General features: G+C 43.4%; 2 protein-coding genes across 3 annotated transcripts in view; one reads left to right on the forward strand and one right to left on the reverse strand.

The window, feature by feature from the left end:
• Positions 1-10611, reverse strand: part of BTK (Bruton tyrosine kinase) — a 37023-nt gene extending 26412 nt beyond the window's left edge. For both annotated transcript variants that reach the window (XM_030933942.1, XM_010359645.2), the window contains exon 1: positions 10454-10611. The gene's annotated coding sequence lies outside the window, so the exon portion shown is untranslated. The remainder of the gene's footprint in view (positions 1-10453) is intronic.
• A 4734-nt stretch (positions 10612-15345) lies between these two features.
• On the forward strand, positions 15346-20058 carry LOC104659583 (60S ribosomal protein L36a). Its single transcript, XM_010359652.2, is given in 6 exon segments — positions 15346-15444; positions 15446-15475; positions 15886-15991; positions 16183-16250; positions 19595-19717; positions 19986-20058. Coding segments are annotated over 6 exon segments (432 nt in total). The 5' UTR covers positions 15346-15360; the 3' UTR covers positions 20007-20058.
• The last annotated feature ends 1629 nt before the right edge of the window (positions 20059-21687 follow it).

Consider the following 21687-nt stretch of genomic DNA (forward strand, 5'->3'; position numbering starts at 1 on the left):
TTGTTCTAAAGTTGAAAACATATTTTTTGTTGTTGTTGTTGGTGTGTGTGTGTGTTGGGGGGGGTAGTTGTTGTTTTCTGACCTTTTCCCCATTTAGCTTAAATTAGTTCTTTTAGACAGCATCAGACAAAATTGATGCAACTAGCTGTCTTACTGATATAAATGCCACCTCTGTTCATTTATGAAACGCAACTTATTTAGCCTCCCCAAACCTACAATACTCCAGAAGGATTCCATTTAGGTAACTGAAACACAGAAAGACAAATAAAATCCCCAAAGTCACCATTGGCTTTTTTATTCACACCAAGCAACACTTCATATCAGTTATTCACTTACAGTTTATGCACAATGTTATATTATTACTAATTCCAAACTTTCATTGGAAAGATAAAGTGAAAACAAATGCTGTCATAAAAATAGAACACTAGGCTGGGCTTGGTGGCTCACATCTGTAATCCCAGCACTTTGGGAGGCCGAGGCTGGTGGATCACCTGTGAGGTCAGCAGTTCCAGACCAGTCTGGTCAACGTGGCAAAACCCCATCTCTACTAAAAATACAAAAATTAGCCGGGCGTAGTGGCGGGTGCCTGTAATCCCAGCTACTTGGGAGGCTGAGGCAGGAGAATCGCTTGAACCCGGGAGGCAGAGGTTGCAGTTAGCCGAGATTGTGCCATTATGCTCCAGTCTGGGCAACAAGAGCATAACTCCGTCTCAAAAAACAAAACCAAAAACAACAACAACAAAAAACACTAAGTAAGTAATGAAAAAACCACCAGCCCTCCACTCAGGTTTTATTAGAGGTAGGGATTTTTCCTATGGCGGGGTGGGGGGTGGGAATTTTTTTTTTTTTTTCAGTAACTCCTTATGCTTTTGGTGGCACCATGGAAGAAGAATGAATAAAGTCAGCAGTTTTTGGTTTTTTATTTTCTACTTTTTAAGCAGATTATTGCTCACACTAGGAAAGCAAGGGAGTGAATTTTATCAAAGCCTGGGGGCTATCCACACTGTTATTTTGCTCTTTCCTGTGGTGTAGGAGGTTCTATTCTCATGCTGGGGAGACGAAAATAGGTCAAAGGAACACCAGGGGTGTTCTGGACGATCGCTTTGCCACTTATCTACCATGTGTATGCCACCATCTTCTGGAGGTGGATTAATTCAATATTCTGTAAATTAGATTTCGAGAAAAATTGGGCAAGAGTGCAAACCTTTCCCTCCACCCTGCCACACACCCTGACTCCCTAGTTTAAATGGTCTCTCACTGGAGTGACAAATTGATGAGTTTACAATCAGCCCTTTCCAACACTCAGTTTTAGCTCTAACCTCAAAGAGGTTCATTTTAACATTACAATTATGCATTTACTCAGGAATAGTGGTAACCAAATAATACTACTCTATTCTCAGGAACTACCAACTCATTGAGATCCCTGTAATCATACCACAATCGTTCTTGTGGCAAATTATAATTAAGTACCTCTTCACAATCAAAGACTCCAATTACAGGATAAAAAATAAAACCCTAAACAAATTGAGTACCATGACCAGTAAATGGGGGTCAGAAGCATCCCAGCAAACCACGTCTGGTGTACTTCTCTTAGTTGAATAGATCGCAGGCAGCATTTTACCTTTAGTTTTGTTGTAGGCTCTTAGTGGATACATTTCCTGCTTAGACCCACCATCTGTTTCATTCTTGGCCCCTGCTCTTACTTCCTATAAGACAGGTCCTTCTGGAAGCTGCCTCTACTCTTTTTCTGTTTTAGAACAAATCCAGTTTGTACAAGAGGAAGTCTTCCTCTCTCTCAAGTATCTGTATTGGGGCAGGGTTTGGTGCTGGTCTGACTATGAGGAAGTAAGCAAGTCTCTCACTAGCCATCGCCCCTCTGAGCAAAAGGTGAAATGGCCTCCACCTCTAGATCATTGAGCTAGAGGTCTACCAAAATTGCCATGATTTGGTATCACCTTCTTTGACTGCCTTTCTCCTATTTCTTGTGATCCAGTCCAGACTCACACAGCCTGAAAATGTGGTAGCTCTTCCTTAGGCGCCACTGGTCCATCACTCAATAATGTGAAAGGAAACGGATCCATCTTTGAGTCCTCCAGAAGGTTGGTGTGTAACACACAGCTCTGAGTTAAAAAGTAGTTAGAGGGTAAAGTTTCTGTGGGTACTTATTGTTAAAGGACTCATTTTTTTTTTTTTTTTTTTTTTTTTTTGAGACGGAGTATTGCTTTGTTGCCCAGTCTGGAGCACAATGGCACAATCTTGGCTCACTGCAACCTCCACCTCCTGGGTTCAAGCAATTCTCTTGCCTCAGCCTCCCAAGTAGCTGGGATTACAGGCACATGCCACCATGCCTGACTACTTTTTGTATTTTTAGTAGAGGTAGGGTTTCCCATGTTGGCCAGGCTGGTCTTGAACTCCTGATCTCAGGTGACCTGCCCACCTTGGCCTCCCAAAGTGCTGGAATTACAGGTATGAGCCACCATGCCTGGCCAGTAAAGGCCCCATTTAAAAAAAAAAAAAAACAATTTCAGTAGCCTACAGAGTCAGTTTGACCACAAAATATGCCGACCCTGAGCTCCACTCGGGGTGAAGGGTGGAAATGGAAGTGACATGAGTGTCTCAAACACACACACACACACACACACACACACACACACACGCCACTGTTGTTCACAGAAAGAAAGAAATGGGGGAGGAGAAATAACAGACACACAGCTCTTCATTTAAAATATAAAGTTCCAGTGTTATAATGTTCTCTTTATTAAACTATAAATGCAAAGATTTTTACATGGCCACCTTTTGCAGCCTCCTAGCTCCCTATGGAGCAGCAGGATTCAGAAAGACGAAGCTTATTAACAAGAGTTCATCATACAAACTGCACTGTGCCAAAGAATTAATAGAAATAGCACTTGCAGAATCAGTAAACTAAACCATCTTGGGCTCTTATCTTTGCTCATAAGATAAAATACTATTAAGAATAATAAGGCCAGGTGTGGTGGCTCATGACCGTAATCCCAGCACTTTGGGAGGCCAAGGCTGGCTGATCACTTGAGGTCAGGAATTAGAGACCAGCCTGGCCAACATTGTGAAATCCCGTCTCTACTAAAAATACAAAAAATTAGCTAGGCATGGTGACAGGCACCTGTAATCCCAGCAACTTGGGAGGCTGAGGCAGGAGAATCACTTGAACCCAGGAGGCGGAGGTTGCAGTGAGCCAAGATCGTGACACTGCACTCCAGCCTGGAGTCTCAAAAAAAAAAAAAAAAAAAAAAAAAAAAAAAAAAAAAGAAGAAGAAGAAGAAGAATACCAGAGCAATTCAGAAAACTACACAGCCAGACTATGATTGGGAAGAGTCTATGAGATATGACTTAAAATAACCAGTCAACTGTACTTCAAATAACTACTTAGCCAAAATATCCAAGAAGTAGTGTTTTCTCTTGATCTCTCCTTGAAACTACTACTCATTTGGTTAGGAAGATTCTGGCCATTCCCTGTCTTTCCTTAGGGGGATGGAATGGAATTTCTGTTCCTTTTGGTGACTTCTACCTGTCAGGCATTTTACAGGTATTATTTCATTTATTCCTCACAACAAACAAATGAGGAAACTGACACTCACAGAGGTTATGTGACTTGTCCAACCTCATCCATCTATAGCTCTTGGTATATCATCTATAGCCCTTGCTCTTTTTGTGGTGTTTCATTGCCTACTGGAGGGATTTTTGTTTGTTTATTTGTTTTTTGGTCTTTGATGAAGTTGATGCTATCTGCCTTGGGGCTATCATAAAAGAGCAGTTGGGACAAACTCCTTTCCATTTTCTAGGAGTGTTCAGCAAGAGAGGAAATGGTGGTAAATACAGGAGATAAGAGAGTATTTAACATCCTAAGCTCTTTCCTCTGCAGTATTCCTCCAGGCTGGTAAGGATGATCTGTCCCTGTTAACTGTCAATTATATTTTTTTCCACATGAGAACTCTTCTTAGTCTTTCCAGGTTTTCTTACATTTTCTCTCTTTAAATCATGCCCAAGGAGATTCTGTCTAACTAGTGAATTTCTAGAGTTGCTTGTTTCCTTTCCTGGATGTTTCATTGTTGATGGAATGAAAGCACAGTGTTTAGGTGGAACATCCACCCTTCTCTGTCCCTAGGGTTCTTATTGCTTACTGTGAATATAAAACTTTGATCAAATATACCTTCTATTTTTTTTGAGACAGGGTCTCACTCTGTCTCCCAGGATGGAGTGCAGTGGCAGGATCACCACTCACTGCAGCCTCCACCTCCCAGGCTCAAGCGATCGTCCTACCTCAGCCTCTCAAGTAGCTAGGACTACAGGTGTGCACTACCACACCCAGCTAATTTTTAAATTTTTTTTAGAGACACGGGTCTCACTTTGTTGCCTAGGCTAGTCCCAAACTCCTGGATGCAAGTGATCTTCTTGCCTCAGCCTTCTAAAGTGCGGGGACTATAGGTGTGAGCTGCCGCACGTGGCCTCAAATATACTTTGTTTTATATTATGAAATATTTCAAACAGAAAGTACAGAGTCTATAACATTACAATCATGGACTCACCGCTTAGCTCTACAAAATCCTAACATTGTGCCATATTGCCTCAGGTGTTAAGAACTCAAATACTATCTATATAATCAAGACCCCTTTATGTACTCCAAAATCTTAGTCTTCTCCCTCCTCAGAGATTACCAATATCTTGAATTTGGTGTTTATCATTCCTAAGTATGTTTTCATATTATTATTACAGATGTAAGTATCTGTAAAAGATATATAGTATTGGTTTACATGTTTAAAATTTACATATGGCCAGGTGCTGTAGCTCACACCTGTAATCCCAGCACTTTGGGAGCCTGAGGTGGGTGGACGGCAAGGTCAGGAGTTCGAGAGCAGCCAGCCTGACCAACATGGAGAAATCCTGTCTCTACTAAAAATACAAAAACTAGCTGGGCCAACGCTACTCTCCCAGCTACTCAGGAGGCTGAGGCGGGAGAATCGCTTGAACCCGGCAGGCAGAGGTTGCAATGAGTCCAGATCACGCCATTGCACTCCAACCTGGGCAACAAGAGTGAAACTCCGTCGCAAAAAAAAAAAAAAAAAAAAAAAAAAAAAAAAAAAAAAAAATTATATATATATATATTTATATATATAAATTTATATATATATATGGTACACATTCTTCAGCAACTTGCTTTTTTCCCCTCAATATAATATGTTAGATTTTATTTATCTGGGTAGTTCTACTTCATATGTTTTAATTCATTTTTATATGCATAAAATATTCTATATGATTAATACCTTCCAATTTATTTATTCATTCTCCTGTTGATGGACTTTAGATTGTTTGTTTTCAATGATAAACCATGCTGCTGTGAACATTATTGTGATTTTTTTTATCTCAGAATGAATTCTCAGTTACTTAGACAAAGTGGCAAACCCAGGTCCAGCTTGTCTGTTGGACTATGCACTTTGCATCATTCCTTCTTGCCTTTTCAGTCCTGTCTTCCCGATGCTTCACTATGAAATGTGGTAGAATTATCAACTATCTCTAGTGGGAGCCTAAATTTGGCCTACAGAAAATCTCTTCCCAGTCCCAAGAAGCATCCTTCAGGTTCTAACTGAGATTTCAATTGAGAATTCCTTGGCCTTGGGACCAGAAGAGAAGTCTTCTTTAAAATATCATAACCGACCAGGCGCGGTGGGTCACACCTGTAATCCCAGCACTTTGGGAGGCCAAAGCAGGTGGATCCACGAGGTCAGGAGTTCGAGGCCAGCCTGACCAACATGGTGAAACTCCGTCTCTACTAAAAATACAAAAATTAGCCGGGCGTGGTGGTGCGCGCCTGTAATTCCAGCTTCTCAGGAGGCTGAGGTAGGAGAATCGCTTGAACCCAGGAGGCGGAGGTTGCAGTGAGCCGAAATTGTGCCACTGCACTCCAGCCTGGGTGACAGAGTGAGACTCCATCTCAAAAAAAAAAAAAAAAAAGAAAAGAAAAAAGAAAAAAATCATAACCACAGCAACAAAGCAACCTAATTAATCTTGTTAAATTCCCAAGATGCTTTTGTTCGGGCCCCAGTGAAACCTAATTATTTTATGATAAGCTTCATAGTCAGGGCTACCGGGGGCCAAATGTGTGATGAAGGCATCATGCCAAACTCAATTTTCTGGCTGCATGCTGACCAGGGAAACTCTCCTGCTATAGTCATTTACAGGAGGCCGTAGGGCTCTCTGGTTCTTCCATAGCAGTTCATGTTTTATTTATTTATTTATTTATTTATTTATTCATTCATTCATTTATTTTCGAGACAGAGTCTCGCTCTGTCATCCAGGCTTCAGTACGGTAGTGCAATCTTGGCTCACTGCAATCTCTACCTCCCAGTTTCAAGCAAGTCTCGTGCCTCAACCTCCTTAGTAGCTGGGATTACAGCCGCACACCATGACGCCTGCCGTGGCTTCCCAAAATGCTGGGATTACAGTCTTGAGCCACCACGCCTGGCCTTATGTTTTTAGCATTTTACATTTTCTTCTGTGGTTTTGGAAACTTCTAGGTCTCTGTGATTCATCTTTTCTTTTTGTCTTGCACTAGCGACAATATATTCTGGCCAACTGATGATGGAAGGAGAGCCAGAGAGCCAATCTGCAATTTTATAGTCAGTGCCAGATCAGATCGGTGGTAATACTTTCAATATGTTCCCTCTGCTCTGAAGGTGACTGCTGGGGTGTCTGTCTTTCTCTCTGGACTTGTGTGCCCCTTTGGCCTTCTTTTTCAACCTAGTTTTTGTTTTCCTTGGCTTAAACATTTTATTTATTTTTTCCATAGATATCAAAATAACACACGCAGCTGGGTGCAGTGGTGTGCACCTGTAGTCCCAGCTACTTAGGAGGCTGATGTGGGAGGATCGCTTGAGCCCAAGAGTTCAAGGTCAGCCTGAGAAACATAGGGAGACCCCCTATCTCAAAACAAAACAAAATATAGTAAAATAAAACATGCGTATTGTAGAAAATATGTCAAGTACAGGGATATAAAAAAGAAAAAATCAATTATAAACTCATCCAGAGGCATTAATATTTTGGCATATTTCCTTCCATGTTTTTCTGTGCATGTTTCTTATAATATTTGAGATCATATTGCACATTCAGTTAATTTACCTATTTTTCGTAACATCTATGTATGTATGTATGTATGTATGTATGTATGTATGTATGTATCTATCTATCTATCCATCCATTCAAGGTACCTTTTTCCAAAAAATATCTAAGATTCTTATTTAACATTATTCCTAATTATTTTCCCATGTTATTAGGATCTCTATACAAGCATCATTTCCCAAGTCAAAAAAGTATGTGCATTTTGCATTTTGATGCATACTGCCAAAATAGTTTCCAGAAACATTGTCCCAATTTCAGCTCCAAATAGTTTTAGAGAACCCCCTTTCTCATTATCCTTATCTCTTTTCTGGTCCATTTCTAATCTTTTTTTTTTTTTTTTTTTTTTTTTTTTTTTTTTTTTTTTGAGACGGAGTCTCGCTCTGTCGCCCAGGCTGGAGTGCAGTGGCCGGATCTCAGCTCACTGCAAGCTCCGCCTCCCAGGTTTACGCCATTCTCCTGCCTCAGCCTCCCGAGTAGCTGGGACTACAAGCGCCCGCCACCTCGCCCGGCTAGTTTTTTATATTTTTTTAGTAGAGACGGGGTTTCACCGGGTTAGCCAGGATGGTCTCGATCTCCTGACCTTGTGATCCGCCCGTCTCGGCCTCCCAGAGTGCTGGGATTACAGGCTTGAGCCACCGCGCCCGGCCTCTAATCATTTTTAAAACTCTGGTTTTACTGCAGACAAGTCTGTTTTTTTTTTTTTTTTTTTTTTTTTTTTTTTTTTTATTGAGTCAATGATCTTAAACTCCAGTATATTCCAACCTCCAACTTGTCTAAAACTTAACTTCTCTTGACCCTAGAATTTCCTTCTTCTAGGGTGAGCTAACAGACTATAGTTTGTTTTCAGTTCAGGGAGGTAGGGCAGTGAGATCAGCTTCTCCTTGAGATTCAAATAACCAATATAATCCTAAAGATATCTTGTGAGAACTTTCTAAGAGCAGATAGAAGAGCCTGGGATTAAAGCTTCTAGGTTTCCAATGCTCTCAGATCACCCTCAGCCACTGCACATGAATCTCCATAGAAACTGAAAGTCACACGTGGCCCAATTGTTTCAGGGTCCTCAGAGGAGTTCTCCCTCCTCCTTCCCCTCCCCAGATGGCTTCATGCATAACCAAGTAGCTTTGGAGTCAAATATGTCAAGGCCTCTTTTCTAGCTTCTTGTTGAGCACTGTGTCACTGAAAATTCTAGTTCTTCCTTATTTTCAGTAGTTAGCAATCAGATCTCAGCAATCAGATCATTGCGGGAGTAGAAGGGGGTATCTGATAACTCTTTGGAGAACACCCAAACTTTGGTTCTTGAAAGCTATATCTTCCCTTTATACCTAAGTCACTTCCTGATATGGGTCTAGTCCACTGAAAGGAAACTCTATAGGAAATTTGCTCGAATGGAAATAGCAAATCATAGTGATAATTTAAAATTGCACCAATCCCCCATAAGTGGATGGAAAGTTACATTAGTTCACACCATAGGAGTTTACAAAGAATTTCAGGTTGGTTGTGGTGGCTGGTGCCTGTAATCCTAGCACTTTGGGAGGCCCAGGCGAGAAGATCACCTGAGGTTGGGATTTCAAGACCAGCCTGACCAACATGGAGAAACCCCGTCTCTACTAAAAATACAAAATTAGCGTGGTGGCGCATGCCTGTAATCCCAGCTACTTGGGAGGTTGAGGCAGGAGAATCGCTTGAACCCGGGAGGCGGAGGTTGTGGTGAGCCAAGATCGTGCCATTGCACTCCAGCCTGGGCAGCACGAGCAAAACTCCGTGTCAAAAAAAAAAAAAAGAATTCCAAACAAAAGCATCAACAGCCATATGCAGTGGAAATTTGGACTTCAACACAAGCAAGCAGTTTAAATAGTTTGAATATAAAAGGAATCAGAATAGATAGGGCAAGCCCTAAGGGACACTGTTTGGGTATAATGCTTTAGGTTGACATGAGCAAAGATGACAGCCACTGAGCTGTGTAGACCCCCCACAGCCGCTGGGCCTTGCTGCTGCCCTGCCTCTAGACATGCAAGGCATGAGACAGAGACTTTCAGCTTTGAGAGCTAGGTGGCCAAGAAATTGGAATTTCATTTGGAGTCTGGGCAACTCATCCAAGGATGTCTTGATTGGGGTCACCAATCACTTTTATTCTAAATGTCCTATAATTTGCTCTAGTTTGCTCTAGGTAGACCCTCTGGGGGACATTGGCAGGTCTGAGGCAGAGTAAAAATTATAGCAAATACTGAGATCCAGCACTTACCATTTCCAGGCCCTGTTCTAAATGCTTTACATGTATTTGCACATTTACTGCTCACAACCACCTTATGGGGAAGGTACTAGGCAGGCAGGGAGGAGGAAAGGGAAAGGGAAAGGAAAAGGGAAAAGAGCAGGGGAAGAAAGGAGCAAGAAAAAGTCAATGTAATTCAGCAATTATTTATTAAGTGCTAACTGTATGTCAGAGTCTATGGTAATCAACAGAACAGAGGAGGGTATAGTGAAGAAGGGATACAGGTAGAGAAAGGAGGACGAGTGGGAAGAGGAGGAGGTTGGAGAGGAGGAAAGGAAAGGAGAAATAATGAAGACAAGAGAAAAGCAAACCATGCACATGGAGGGCAATGATAAGAGGAGAAACCTTTGCCAGAACCTCAGGGGTTGGCCGCACTGTCCGGGCTAAGGCAGAGGCTGCTTTCTCCTGGCCCAGTCTTTTACTCATTGTTACCACGAGGCTGGCACAGCTTTCACACAGTCCTTTCAACAAGCCGGCTCTGATCCTGGCAACATTTGGCCTGGTACAGCTCAAGGCAGGTAGCCTACACCCTGGCCTAGCCAGGCCTTTCCCTAGCTCACAAAGGTCAACTGCATAATGTGGAGCATGAGCTTTCACCATGTTCTCAGAGAATCTGCCTCTTAGTATTTCTTTTTCTAAGGGCTTCATTGACCCATGTATCCCTATTGAGTCTTCAAGCACTATTTGACAGAAGAGCTTGTTTTTATCTGACTGCTCCCTGCAATATTACTTTTCCACTAAGTTTGCCAGCGGTACCCCTTTCTAACATTTGCTACCTGTTCGGATGGTCACCTCATGTCACATTTTTCTCTTCCTGTTCACCCCACCCACAGCTCTTGTCGGAAAGGACCTTTTCGGCCACTCTAATCACCAGACGGGACTGCCAGGGCCTTGTGCTGATGACACTCCCACCCTCCGTCAGCCTCCTCTGCTAGCTGATAAATGGCACCAGCCATGCTGTCTCTCTGTTTTTTAGGGGTCCCAAGAAAAGTACATTGCTGCTGCTGCCCAGCCCCTGCCATACCCCAGACCCACCTCAGTCCTGACTTAATGCAGGTAGCTTCCCAGATGCATTGAGATGCCAGGACTTGGAAGGTGGGACTCGATCGCAGCAGACACTGGCCCTGGAGACATATTCTTACAGTCCAGAGAGGAAGGACAGTCTGAGCAAACCCCACCCTTTCACAGCCACTCAGTTCCCTTTTTTTGTTTCCTGACCTAAACCAATGTCTTTTTTTCTTCTCAGCAGCATGCTATCTGGTTCCCTGCTGCCGTCCCTATTCCACCCCCTCAACTGTCCCCGCCCTTCATTTGCTTGGGACCTCTGACACTACTATCTTGAGTCTGTCTCTGAAAGAACCTTTCTCAACATGACTGGGGCCACTGAGACTCTAGATGGGGCTGGCCTGAACAGACAGGTCATCAAGCTATCCTCCTAGAGGTAAAGGGACAACATACCTGAAGTACTATGAAGACAGTCAGCACAGGGAGAGGGGCTTACAGGAAAGAGGAGAGATGCTAGGGGCTGGCAGACACAGAGCAAAGAGATTGGCCAGGAAGAGCGTTTTCGAGTCTCCTGTCCTCCGGGGCAGAGGAGTCTCAGGGACACACAGTTGAACTTGATAGTGAAGGGACCCCAAAGGACAGAGCCAGACAGAGGTAGAGACAAGACTTCCTCCTGCTGAGTCATTTTCTAAGAAAGCATTTTTCCCCTACAGATAAAAATGTGCCCTTCCCCATTTTCTGTGGATGTTGATTTTCTTCTTTTAAGATTCAGCCTCAGGGATTATCTCTCAATGTACACCTTTCTCTTGAGTCGTGTAAACCAGTAAAGCAGACTAGTGTCACTTGAAGCCTGGAGGTTTTCTCAGGGGCCCCCTACTTTATGCTCCAACTGCAATGTTTCCCCCAGGGATTCTTCTAGGAAATGCAGCCAGTATTGAATGCAGGCCATGACACTGGAGCCCCTGCTGACTGATCTGCCTGCCCACCTTGACATCTTGGGCACTACCATATTTCCTTGCCCCATGGCACTGTATCCTAGTGTAGAAACAGATCACAGGTCCCACTACAAGGTCATCCGAGCTTTTAAGTCAACAGGACCTTATTTTTTTTCTTTATTTAGTCCAAAAAACAAACAAACAAGCAAACAAAAAACTGGAATATATGTGCAGAAGGTGCAGGTTTGTTACATAGGTATACGTGTGCTGTGGTGATTTGCTGCACCTATTGACCCATCCTCTAAGATCCCTCCCCTCACCCCCAACCCCCAACAGGCCCTGGGACCTTTTTTTTTTTTTTTTTTTTTTTTTTTTTTTTTTTTTTTTGTTTTGTTTTGTTTTGTTTTGAGACAGTGTCTTGCTCTGAAGCCCAGGCTAGAGTGCAGCAACATGATCATGGCTCACTGCAGCCTCCGTCTCCTGGGCTCAAGCGATCCTCTCACCTCAGCCTCCCTAGTAGCTGGGACTAGAGGCACACATCACTGTGCTGGGCTAATTTTTGTATTTTTTGTAGAGGTGGGGTTTCACTATGTTGCTCAGGCTGGTCTCAAACTCGTGGGCTCAAGCGATCCTCCTGCTTCGGCCTCCCAAAATGCAGGGATTACAGGGGTGAGCCACCTCTCCCGGTCACCAACAGGACTTTAAATAAAAACATTTAAAGCATTTGTAGACTGATGATATAGTTGTTGATCCTCACATTTGCACAAGATAGATGGACAGCATGTGTTGTACGATTGCCTTACTTTATTGACAACTTCTATCCTTTTGCTAGTCACCCCCAATAGCTGCTCCACTCACCTGCCTGAGGGTTGGTCACAGGCATTCACCTTCCCTCCTCTTTTCTTCATCTTATGTCACTTGTTGTCACATGCCCTGTCCCTTCTCAAGGTCCATCTTGGGGTGGGGACTGGGAGGTGAGAGGCATCCAGTGGGAGAGCTAAACAAGAGAGAGAGGAGCACAAGGGAAAAGAGCAAGTAGACGTAGGCTCTTCTTCACCCTCTGCCCACGACCACTCCCCTAGCACACTCATCCATACTGACAGGAGGACTGTACTCAGATAGCACAAATGAACAGCTGAGTGTCACCTGAACAGATTCCCAATGCAATATAAGGTTCTATTCTTGGTGCTATCCTGTTCAACATTTTTGCTGATGATCTTTGAGGAAAATATAAAAAGTAGCCCAGTTAGTTTATGAATGGTGCAAGGCTCTGTGTGCTAGACTGGATGACAGAAGAGGGCAATTAGTTTCCAAAAAGATCTTGATCACCTGGTGTGAGAAGCCAAATTCCACAAAGTGTATTTTACCGGGGCTAAAGGTGATGTATCACAATTGGGCCCCAAATTTGAACTTCAAATGACTCCAGGAGAAAGTGGAGTAGCAGTAGCATTTGTGAAAATGGTTCAGGGGTTTTTGCTGATAGTAATCAAAAGGCATGTCATGTCAGTTAACACGGCTTCCAGAAAAGCCAACATGACACTGAGGCTTCCTTACAGAAGTAAAATATCTAGACAGAGGAAGGTAACATGCCACCTACTCTGCAAAGCCAGACCACACCTAGAGTCCTGCATCCAGTTCTGAGTACCTTGTCTTAGGGGAAATTAATGAGCAGGAACATGTCCAAAACAGAGAACAGCTCAAGTGATCCTCCCACCTCAGTGTCAGCATTGGTGTACAAACTTTCACTTATAGGATGTATAAGCTCTGGGGATCTAATGTACAATATAGTGACCATAGTCAATAACATTGTATTATTGAAATTTGATAAGAGAGCAGATTTTAAGTGTCCTCACCACCCCTATGGTAACTATGGATGGTGATGGATGATAAATGTGTTAATCAATTTGACTGTGGTAATCATTACACAGTGTATACACATATCAAATCATCATGCTGTACACCTTGAATATAAACAATTTTTGTCAATTAAATATTTTTAAGTAAGCAAAAACAAGCAAAAACCCCACAAAGCCAAGTAACACGAGGTATGATAGAAAGAACTAAGGTTGATTAAATGAAGAGGGGCCATGTTCATGGTCTTCATATTTCCATGTTACTAACATAAACCCCTAAAGGCCAGTGAGACTGCTTAAGAATCTGGAAAGAAAAAGAAAATGCTGGAAGTTTGGCAAAGAAACTTTCAGGAAATGTAGCAGGTAGTGGTAATATTTTTATTATCTCATTCCCAGAGACCACCCAACAAAAAAGGGGATGATCAGAGTATCAGCTCAGGTCCCACGCGTGTTCCTGGAGGGTTGTGCAAGCAAGATACCCCAGACTGTCATGGTTCGTCAGTCCCTACTCCACTGCCACCTCCTCCTGTGTCTCAGCCCAATTCTGTCTCCTCACCATCCTCTACACTGCAGATGCCCCTGCTTCCTTTGTATGATGTAGTGGTTAAGTGCAAGGCTGTAGTGTTAGACTACCTAGGATCAAATTCCAGCTCCACAAAAAAAATAACAACCTGTGTGACTTCAGGTAAGTAAACTTAACATCTCTTGTGCCTTAGTGTCCTCACCTGTTAAATACTAATACTGGTACATACCTCCTGGGGTTGCTGTCAGGATTAAAAGGGGTAGTATGTAAGGTGGTTAGGAGAATGCCTGGCATATAGTAAGTGCGCCATATATATATATATATATTTTTTTTAGCTATTATAATTACCAGGCCACAACAGCAGTATTTTATAATGTTAAAGGAACCCAGGTTCTAGAGCCAGTCTACCCGGGTTTGTATCCTAGATTCACTAAATACTGTTGACATTGGGAAAATCGTTTAACATTCTACGACCTCAATTTCTTAACCTGTAAAATGGGAATAATAGTACCACCTGTCTCCTAGAATTACTGTGAGAATTGTATGACACAATCTATTTAAAATGTTTAGCAAGGCCGGGCGCGGTGGCTCAAGCCTGTAATCCCAGCACTTTGGGAGGCCGAGACGGGCGGATCACGAGGTCAGGAGATCGAGACCATCCTGGCTAATACGGTGAAACCCCGTCTCTACTAAAAAAATACAAAAAACCAGCCGGGCGACCAGGCGGGCGCCTGTAGTCCCAGCTACTCGGGAGGCTGAGACAGGAGAATGGCGTCAACCCGGGAGGCGGAGCTTGCAGTGAGCTGAGAGCCGGCCACTGCACTCCAGCCTGGGCGGCAGAGCAAGACTCCGTCTCAAAAAAAAAAAAAAAAAAAAAAAAAAAAATGTTTAGCACCCTGCAGTCTTTCTATGCTGGACTCTCTTGAAACCTAGTATATGCCTTCTGTCAGGTCTGCAAGGAAGGGAAGAGCCACTGGATACTTTCTACTTCTAGGCTTGATGATTGCTATTACAGGAGCCAAACAATTTCATTGTCACTTTTCAGAACCTAGAGCAGTTGACTTACTCCCTCAACAGAAGGGTGCTGCTTTAACGCCAATCATTGTTCCTTTTCTTCAAAGTACTTGGTTCATAATTGTACATTTATAAGCCTATTAGATTACTGTATCCCTCCCCCGAACAGTGCCTCACACATAATGGGCATCTAATGACCATTTGTTGAATGGACCAACTGGCCATGTGATTGATGAACTAGAGCAATTGGCTCCCTCCAGGCCTTCACTGAATCAGCAGTTTGCTGCGAAAGGTGTTCCCAGTGACCTTGAGGTGGAACAGGAATGGAACGTCGAGGTGGAGGACCCCTCCTTTCGACCCTAGTCCTAGCTTCCCTCGGGGACGGGAAGGCCAGAGGATCTGGGAAAAACACTGCTCCCTTCACTGAACGCCACTATGTAGCAGTGTCCACCAAAAGAGATAAAGTGACGAAACGCTGCAAAGCTGCGGGGCGGGAGGAAGTTGGGGTGAGTGGACCACCCTTTAGGCGGAGTCCTTCCTTAAGCTCCCGCCCGCGGCTCGGAACTGAGTCCTCTCAGCAGCCGGAGGGCGCTGCGCCGAGCCTTACACTCTATGATTGCTCCTACCGACTCCCAAGAGGAAGTGCGATCGGGAACCTCCTATATACTTCCGTTTGCGGCGCGGCTTCTTTCTTTCTTCCCGTGTCGATATCGCTCTTGCAAGCATGGTAGGGCTTGCTGGTGGGGCCGGGTAACATCCAGCTTAATCTTTCCCCCCTTCGTCGCCGGTGCTATGCCGGGATGGGTCCAGGCTCCTGTGTGGACTCGATATACCGGAGCAACCCAATTTTGCCGGGATCAACCCTAAAGGGACCGGGCTACCGGGCCAGGAATTGAAGTAATGGGTTCAAAGAGGTAGAGTTAGCCGGGGGTGGAGTTAATAAGATCTTTTCCCTCTTTGGTGCTCGACGGAGGGAGGAAGCTCTGCTTGAAGCACATGGGGCTGACCCACCCTGTAGTCGGAGTTAGCATGTAGTGAGGAGTACTCGTGGAGTGCTTTAGCTTTAGCTGGGTGAGGTAGGGCGTTGTGCCATTGTGGTCAAATAACACTGCACGTTCTGAACGGTTTCTTTACTAGGTTAACGTCCCTAAAACCCGCCGGACTTTCTGTAAGAAGTGTGGCAAGCACCAACCCCACAAAGTGACACAGTACAAGAAGGGCAAGGATTCTCTGTATGCCCAGGGTAAGATGGATTCTGCATAATTTGGTGTTACTGTGACATTTGTGTTGTAGAGTAACATACGGGTCCAGGTCTCTTCCCCCCCCACGCCCGACTTGAGCGTTAATATTTCTGCTGCAAAATTAAGATAAAATCTGTAAGAATTACTTGCTGATCTTCGGTATTTTATAACAAATACCAATTCGTTTTCCCAGGAAAGCGGCGCTATGACAGGAAGCAGAGTGGCTATGGTGGGCAAACTAAGCCGATTTTCCGGAAAAAGGTGAGTGGTAATTACTATTTGACGTTTCCCACTTAATTGCAGTAAGGATGTATACTTGTCTCTAGTCCACACACTTCATGATAAAGGTATAGCGTTAGTTTAGCGAAGTTTTCACAGTTGACTGCAGTGATATATCTAGTAGGTGATGGAGCTGGGAATGCAACTCAGGTCTGATTAGTCCACAATACTGCACTATTTCAGTGTTTACGATTTTTTATCCTTTCCCTTCTGAAGAGGCAAAAAATTGAGGAATGTGCCCTGCTTTCCTAAGAACTGAGGTGTGAGTACGCTTGTAAGTCCTTTCATTTGCCTTGTTCCTTATCTGTTGTCATGTCTGAATCCTCGACTGTTGGTTGCACTAAGTTCTGTTGTTTCTCATCACAGAAACCTGCAGTCAGCTACCTGTTCTCGTGAAGTCTTAAAACTCTTATAGAATAGCCATTTAGGCCTGTCTGCTAGCCTCCTGAATTCTATATTCTCAGGCTGAGCGAGTTTCTGTTTATTCTCAAACCTTAGGTGATTTGGCTAACCATTAAAGTAATTATTAGCACGATGATTGGAACCGAGCATTCTCTCCAACACAGCATTTCTTTTGGCACTTTGCCTCTCATGCAGTTTAGCTCCAGAAAGTATTAAGGAATGACTTTAGTGCTCATTTGGCTGCAGTAAGTGGTTTGGTCTCAGGGTGGCAGAAAGAATGCTTTTTATACCTTTTCACATTTGGATAACTTGTTTAGAAGACAGGTTCTAACTAGGTTTTGGCCTGTTAAGAACTGCAAGCTAGCAGCAGTAGCAGAACTCTTGCTAAAGGGGCAAGCTTATTAAGAAATTTGAATATTTAAAAATTGACCTACTATATGATCCAACAATCCCACTGCTGAGTATATACCCAGAAGAAAATCAGCATATCCAAGAGATACCTGCACTCCTATGTTTGTTGCAGCACTGTTTATAATAGCTAAGATTTAGAAGCAACCTTAGTGTCCATCAGGGGATGAATGGATAAAGAAAACGTACCTATATGCAGCCGGGCGCAGTGGCTTGTGCCTAGCACTTTGGGAGGTCGAGGTGGGTGGATCACCTGAGGTCAGGAGTTCGAGACCAACCTGGCCAAGATAGTGAAACCCCGTCTCTAGTAAAAGTACAAAAATTAGCTGGGCGTGTGGTGCGGGCCTGTAATCTCAGCTACCCGGGAGGCTGAGGCAGGAGAATCGCTGGAACCTGGGAGGCAGAGGCTGCAGTGAGTGGAGATCACGCCGCTGCACTCCAGCCTGGGCGACAGAGCAAGCCTCCATCTCAAAAAAGAAAAAAAACAAGAAAAAAAGAAAATGCACCTATACGCAATGGAGTACTATTCAACCATAAAAAGAATGATATCCAGTCATTTACAACAACATGGGTGGAACTGGAGATCATTATGTTAAGTGAAATAGGCACACAAAGACAAACATCACATGTTTTCATTTGTGGGATCTAAAAATCAAAACAAGTGGACTCGAATATAGAGAGTAGAAGGATGGTTACCAGAAGCTGGGAAGGGTAGTGGGGGGAGGTGGGGATGGTTAGTGGGTACAAAAAATTAGAATGAATTAGACCAACTAATTGATAGCATGACAGGGTGACTAAAGTCAATAACTTAGTTGCATATTTTAAAATAACTTAGAGTGTAATTGGATTGTTTGTATCTCAAAGAAAAAATGCAATAAAACTTTACAGTGGAGAAACCTAACAAGCACTACTTCAGCCAGGTAATCAAGGTTAACATCAACAGTCATGAGTCATGTTGATATATACCCTTGATAAGGTGTGATGAAAATGACACTAAAAAAAATCCATAACCCTATCTAATCATGAGAAAAACAAATCCCAAGAGGGGCATTTTACAAAATACCTGACCGGTAGTGCTGAAATTGTCAAGATCATCAAAAAGGTCTGAGAAATTGCCACAGCCAAAGGAGTCTAGAGACATGATGACTAAATGTTAGGTTGTGTCCTGGATGGGGTCCTAGAACCGAAAAAGGACATTAGGAAAATACAAGGAAATTTTAAAAAGCATGGACTTGAGTTAATAAGGCATCAGTGTTGGTTTGTTAATGAGTCATACTAATGTAAGATGAGAAACTGGTTGTAAGGTTTATGAGAACTCTGTAGCATGTTTGCAATTTTTTGGTAAATACGAAACTTGTAAACAATAGTTCTGTTGAGGTAAAAAGAAGCAATCAAGGCCATGCGTGGTGGCTGACTAAGTGCCTGTAATCCCAGCACTTTGGGAGGCCGAGGCGGGTGGATCACCTGAGGTCAGGAGATTGAGACCAGCCTGGCCAACGTGATGAAACCCCCGTCTCTAGTAAAAATAACAAAAAAATTAGCTGGGCTTGGTGGTGGGCACCTGTTATCCCAGCTACTCAGGAGGCTGAAACAGGAGAATTGCTTGAACCCAGGAGAAGGAGCTGAGATCACGCCATTGCACTCCAGCCTGGGCAACAAGAGCGAAACTCCGTCTCAAAAAAAAAAAAAGGAACAATCAAAAAAGTTGAGTATTAGTGGGGAGTGTAGTTTGAGTTAAATAATTCAGTTGAATGCACATAAATTCTAGGTAGTCTTAGAATTTATTGATCTTTTATAGAGATGGGGTTCTCACTGTGTTGCCCAGGCTGGTCTCAAACTCCTGGGCTCAAGTGATCCTCCTGCCTCAGCCTCACAAACTGTTGGGATTAAAGAACTGTGCAGAGCTGCTGAATGGCCACAAGTTCAGGGTGGCCCATTTGATAGGAATCTTTAGGATGTTTGATCTGAATGGGGTTTGGATTCAAACTGGATGACATGCCATCTTTGCTATTACCACGTTTTCTCTTTTTATATATAGAGAGTTTTTTTTTTTTTTTTTTTTTTGAGATGGAGTCTTGCACTGTCTCTCCAGGCTGGAGTGCAGTGGCTCGATCTCTGCTCACTGCAACCTCCGCTGCCTCCCGGGTTCAAGTGAGTCTCCTACCTCAGCCTCCCGAGTAGCTGGGATTATAGACGCGTGCCACCACGCTCGGCTGACTTTTCATATTTTTAGTAGAGACGGGGTTTCACCATGTTGGTCAGGCTGGTCTCGAACTCCTGACCTCGTGATCTGCCTGCCTTGGCCTCCCAAAGTGCTGGGATTACAGGCATGAGCCACTGTGCCCAGCCTTTATTTTTTTTAGTCCTCAAGTTCTACACATTTTCTCTTAAATTCACTGATTTTTAGATTATTTTCTCCCTATGGCTTAAGAGTACACTGAGTACTATTTAAAGCAGTCATTTTTGAAGAAAGTGATCTTCTATAGTTATTTATTAAGGCTTTAATTTTTTTCCAGGCTAAAACTACAAAGAAGATTGTGCTAAGGCTTGAGTGCGTTGAGCCCAACTGCAGATCTAAGAGAATGCTGGCTATTAAAAGATGCAAGCATTTTGAACTGGGAGGAGATAAGAAGAGAAAGGTATATAATTGCGGGTGGAAGGTGCAATATTTTTCATAGCTTTATTATTTGAAAAGGTGAACATTCATTGTGGCATAGAGCTCAGGGGTAATCCTCTAAAAATACTAGATCTATAGCTAAAGGTATGTGAGGTTTTCTGCTACAAGGAGGAAAGGAAAAATGAGGAAGCTTAACAGCATGGTGAACATTTTAGGAACAGATAATGTTCTTGATGGGGCAGTAGTTAATGGCAAAATACAAAACTCAACTTTTTTCTGTTCTGTTACAGGGCCAAGTGATCCAGTTCTAAGTGTCATCTTTTATTATGAAGACAATAAAATCTTGAGTTTATGTTCAGTTCATTTGTTTGCCATTCATCTTTTGGGAGGGAATAAGCTAGAGCCATCAACACAATTCTGCCTGTGGGGAAATTTATGCCTCTTCCTGGTACTACTTGTTTTGGATTGAAGCTGACTGGTTGAGTTCACATCGTATGTTGCAATTTTCTAATTTGGCACTTTAATCACTGGGGGCCTTATGAGATGCAGTTTGCCGTTATGCAGTGGTTATTGGTTATGTGAGTAGACACATTTCAGGTTAATAGTGAGAAGTCAGTACTACACATTCATAGTGAATATGAGATGTTTTTGCTAAGAGTTAAGTCTCAGATCTTTGGTATAACAGTTAATTTAATAAAGACTTTTGGCATTGTTCTCCAGACACAGTTACGCTGTGTAATATATATAATGTTGTCTATGGACTTGGTCTTACTTTTTTTTTTTGAGACGGAGTCTTGCTCTGTCGCCCAGGCTGGAGTGCAGTGGCCGGATCTCAGCTTACTGCAAGCTCCGCTTCCTGGGTTTACGCCATTCTCCTGCCTCAGCCTCCCGAGTAGCTGGGACTACAGGCCCCCGCCACATCGCCCGTCTAGTTTTTTGTATTTTTGAGTAGAGACGGGGTTTCACCGTGTTAGCCAGGATGGTCTCGATCTCCTGACCTCGTGATCCGCCCGTCTCGGCCTCCCAAAGTGCTGGGATTACAGGCTTGAGCCACCGCGCCCGGCCAGGTCTTACACTCTTAAACATTTTGACATTCCTCCTCACATTTTAAAGTAGACATATTTATGCCAAAATAACTACAAAGAACAGGTTTTCTGGTGTATGAAACTCTCCAGTGGAATTTCTTTTTTTTGAGACAAGGTCTCCCTCTCATGTGGACTGGAATGCCAATGGTATGGATCATAGCTTGCTACAGCTTTGAGTTTGCAGGCTCAAGTGGTCCTCCTGCCTCAGCCTCCTGAGTAGCTGGGACTAGAGGTGCCTGTCACCACACCTGACTACTTTGGTTTTTTGGTGGGAGTCTCTCTTTGTTACCCAGCTGGTCTGGAACTCTTGACCTTCAGTGAAATTCCCATCTCAGTGTTCCAAGATGCTGGGATTACAGGTGTGAGCCACCATGTCTGGCTAAACTCGGTGGAAGAATCTTAAGAGACAACCATTCATTAAAATGCCTCCTAACAGTTCCAAATTATACATCTTTTTTTTTGAGACGGAGTTTTGCTCTTGCCTAGGCTGTAGTGCAATTGGTGCAATCTTAGCTCACTGCAACCTCCGCCTCCCGTGTTCAAGTGATTGTCCTGCCTCAGCCTCCTGAGTAGCTGGGATTATTATAGGTGCCTGCCACCACGTCTGGCTAATTTTTGTATTTTTAGTAGAGACAGGGTTTCACCATGTTGACCAGGATGGTCTAGATCCTCTGACCTCGTGATCTGTCCGACTCAGCCTCCCAAAGTGTTGGGATTACAGGCGTAAGCCACCGCACCTGGGCTATAAATCCTTATTACATTTCAGTCTTAGTGATGTTTATAGCTCTTTGTAGTTAAATATGTTACACATTTTGATAATTGGGAGAGAATCTCAACAAGGGGGGTGGGTATCTGGATGAGTAAATACGGGTTTAATAGTTTTAGTACCAAAGTTTCAACATTGGAA

Source organism: Rhinopithecus roxellana, chromosome 7 (assembly GCF_007565055.1).
Source record: "Rhinopithecus roxellana isolate Shanxi Qingling chromosome 7, ASM756505v1, whole genome shotgun sequence".
NCBI classification, from domain to species: Eukaryota; Metazoa; Chordata; class Mammalia; order Primates; family Cercopithecidae; genus Rhinopithecus; species Rhinopithecus roxellana.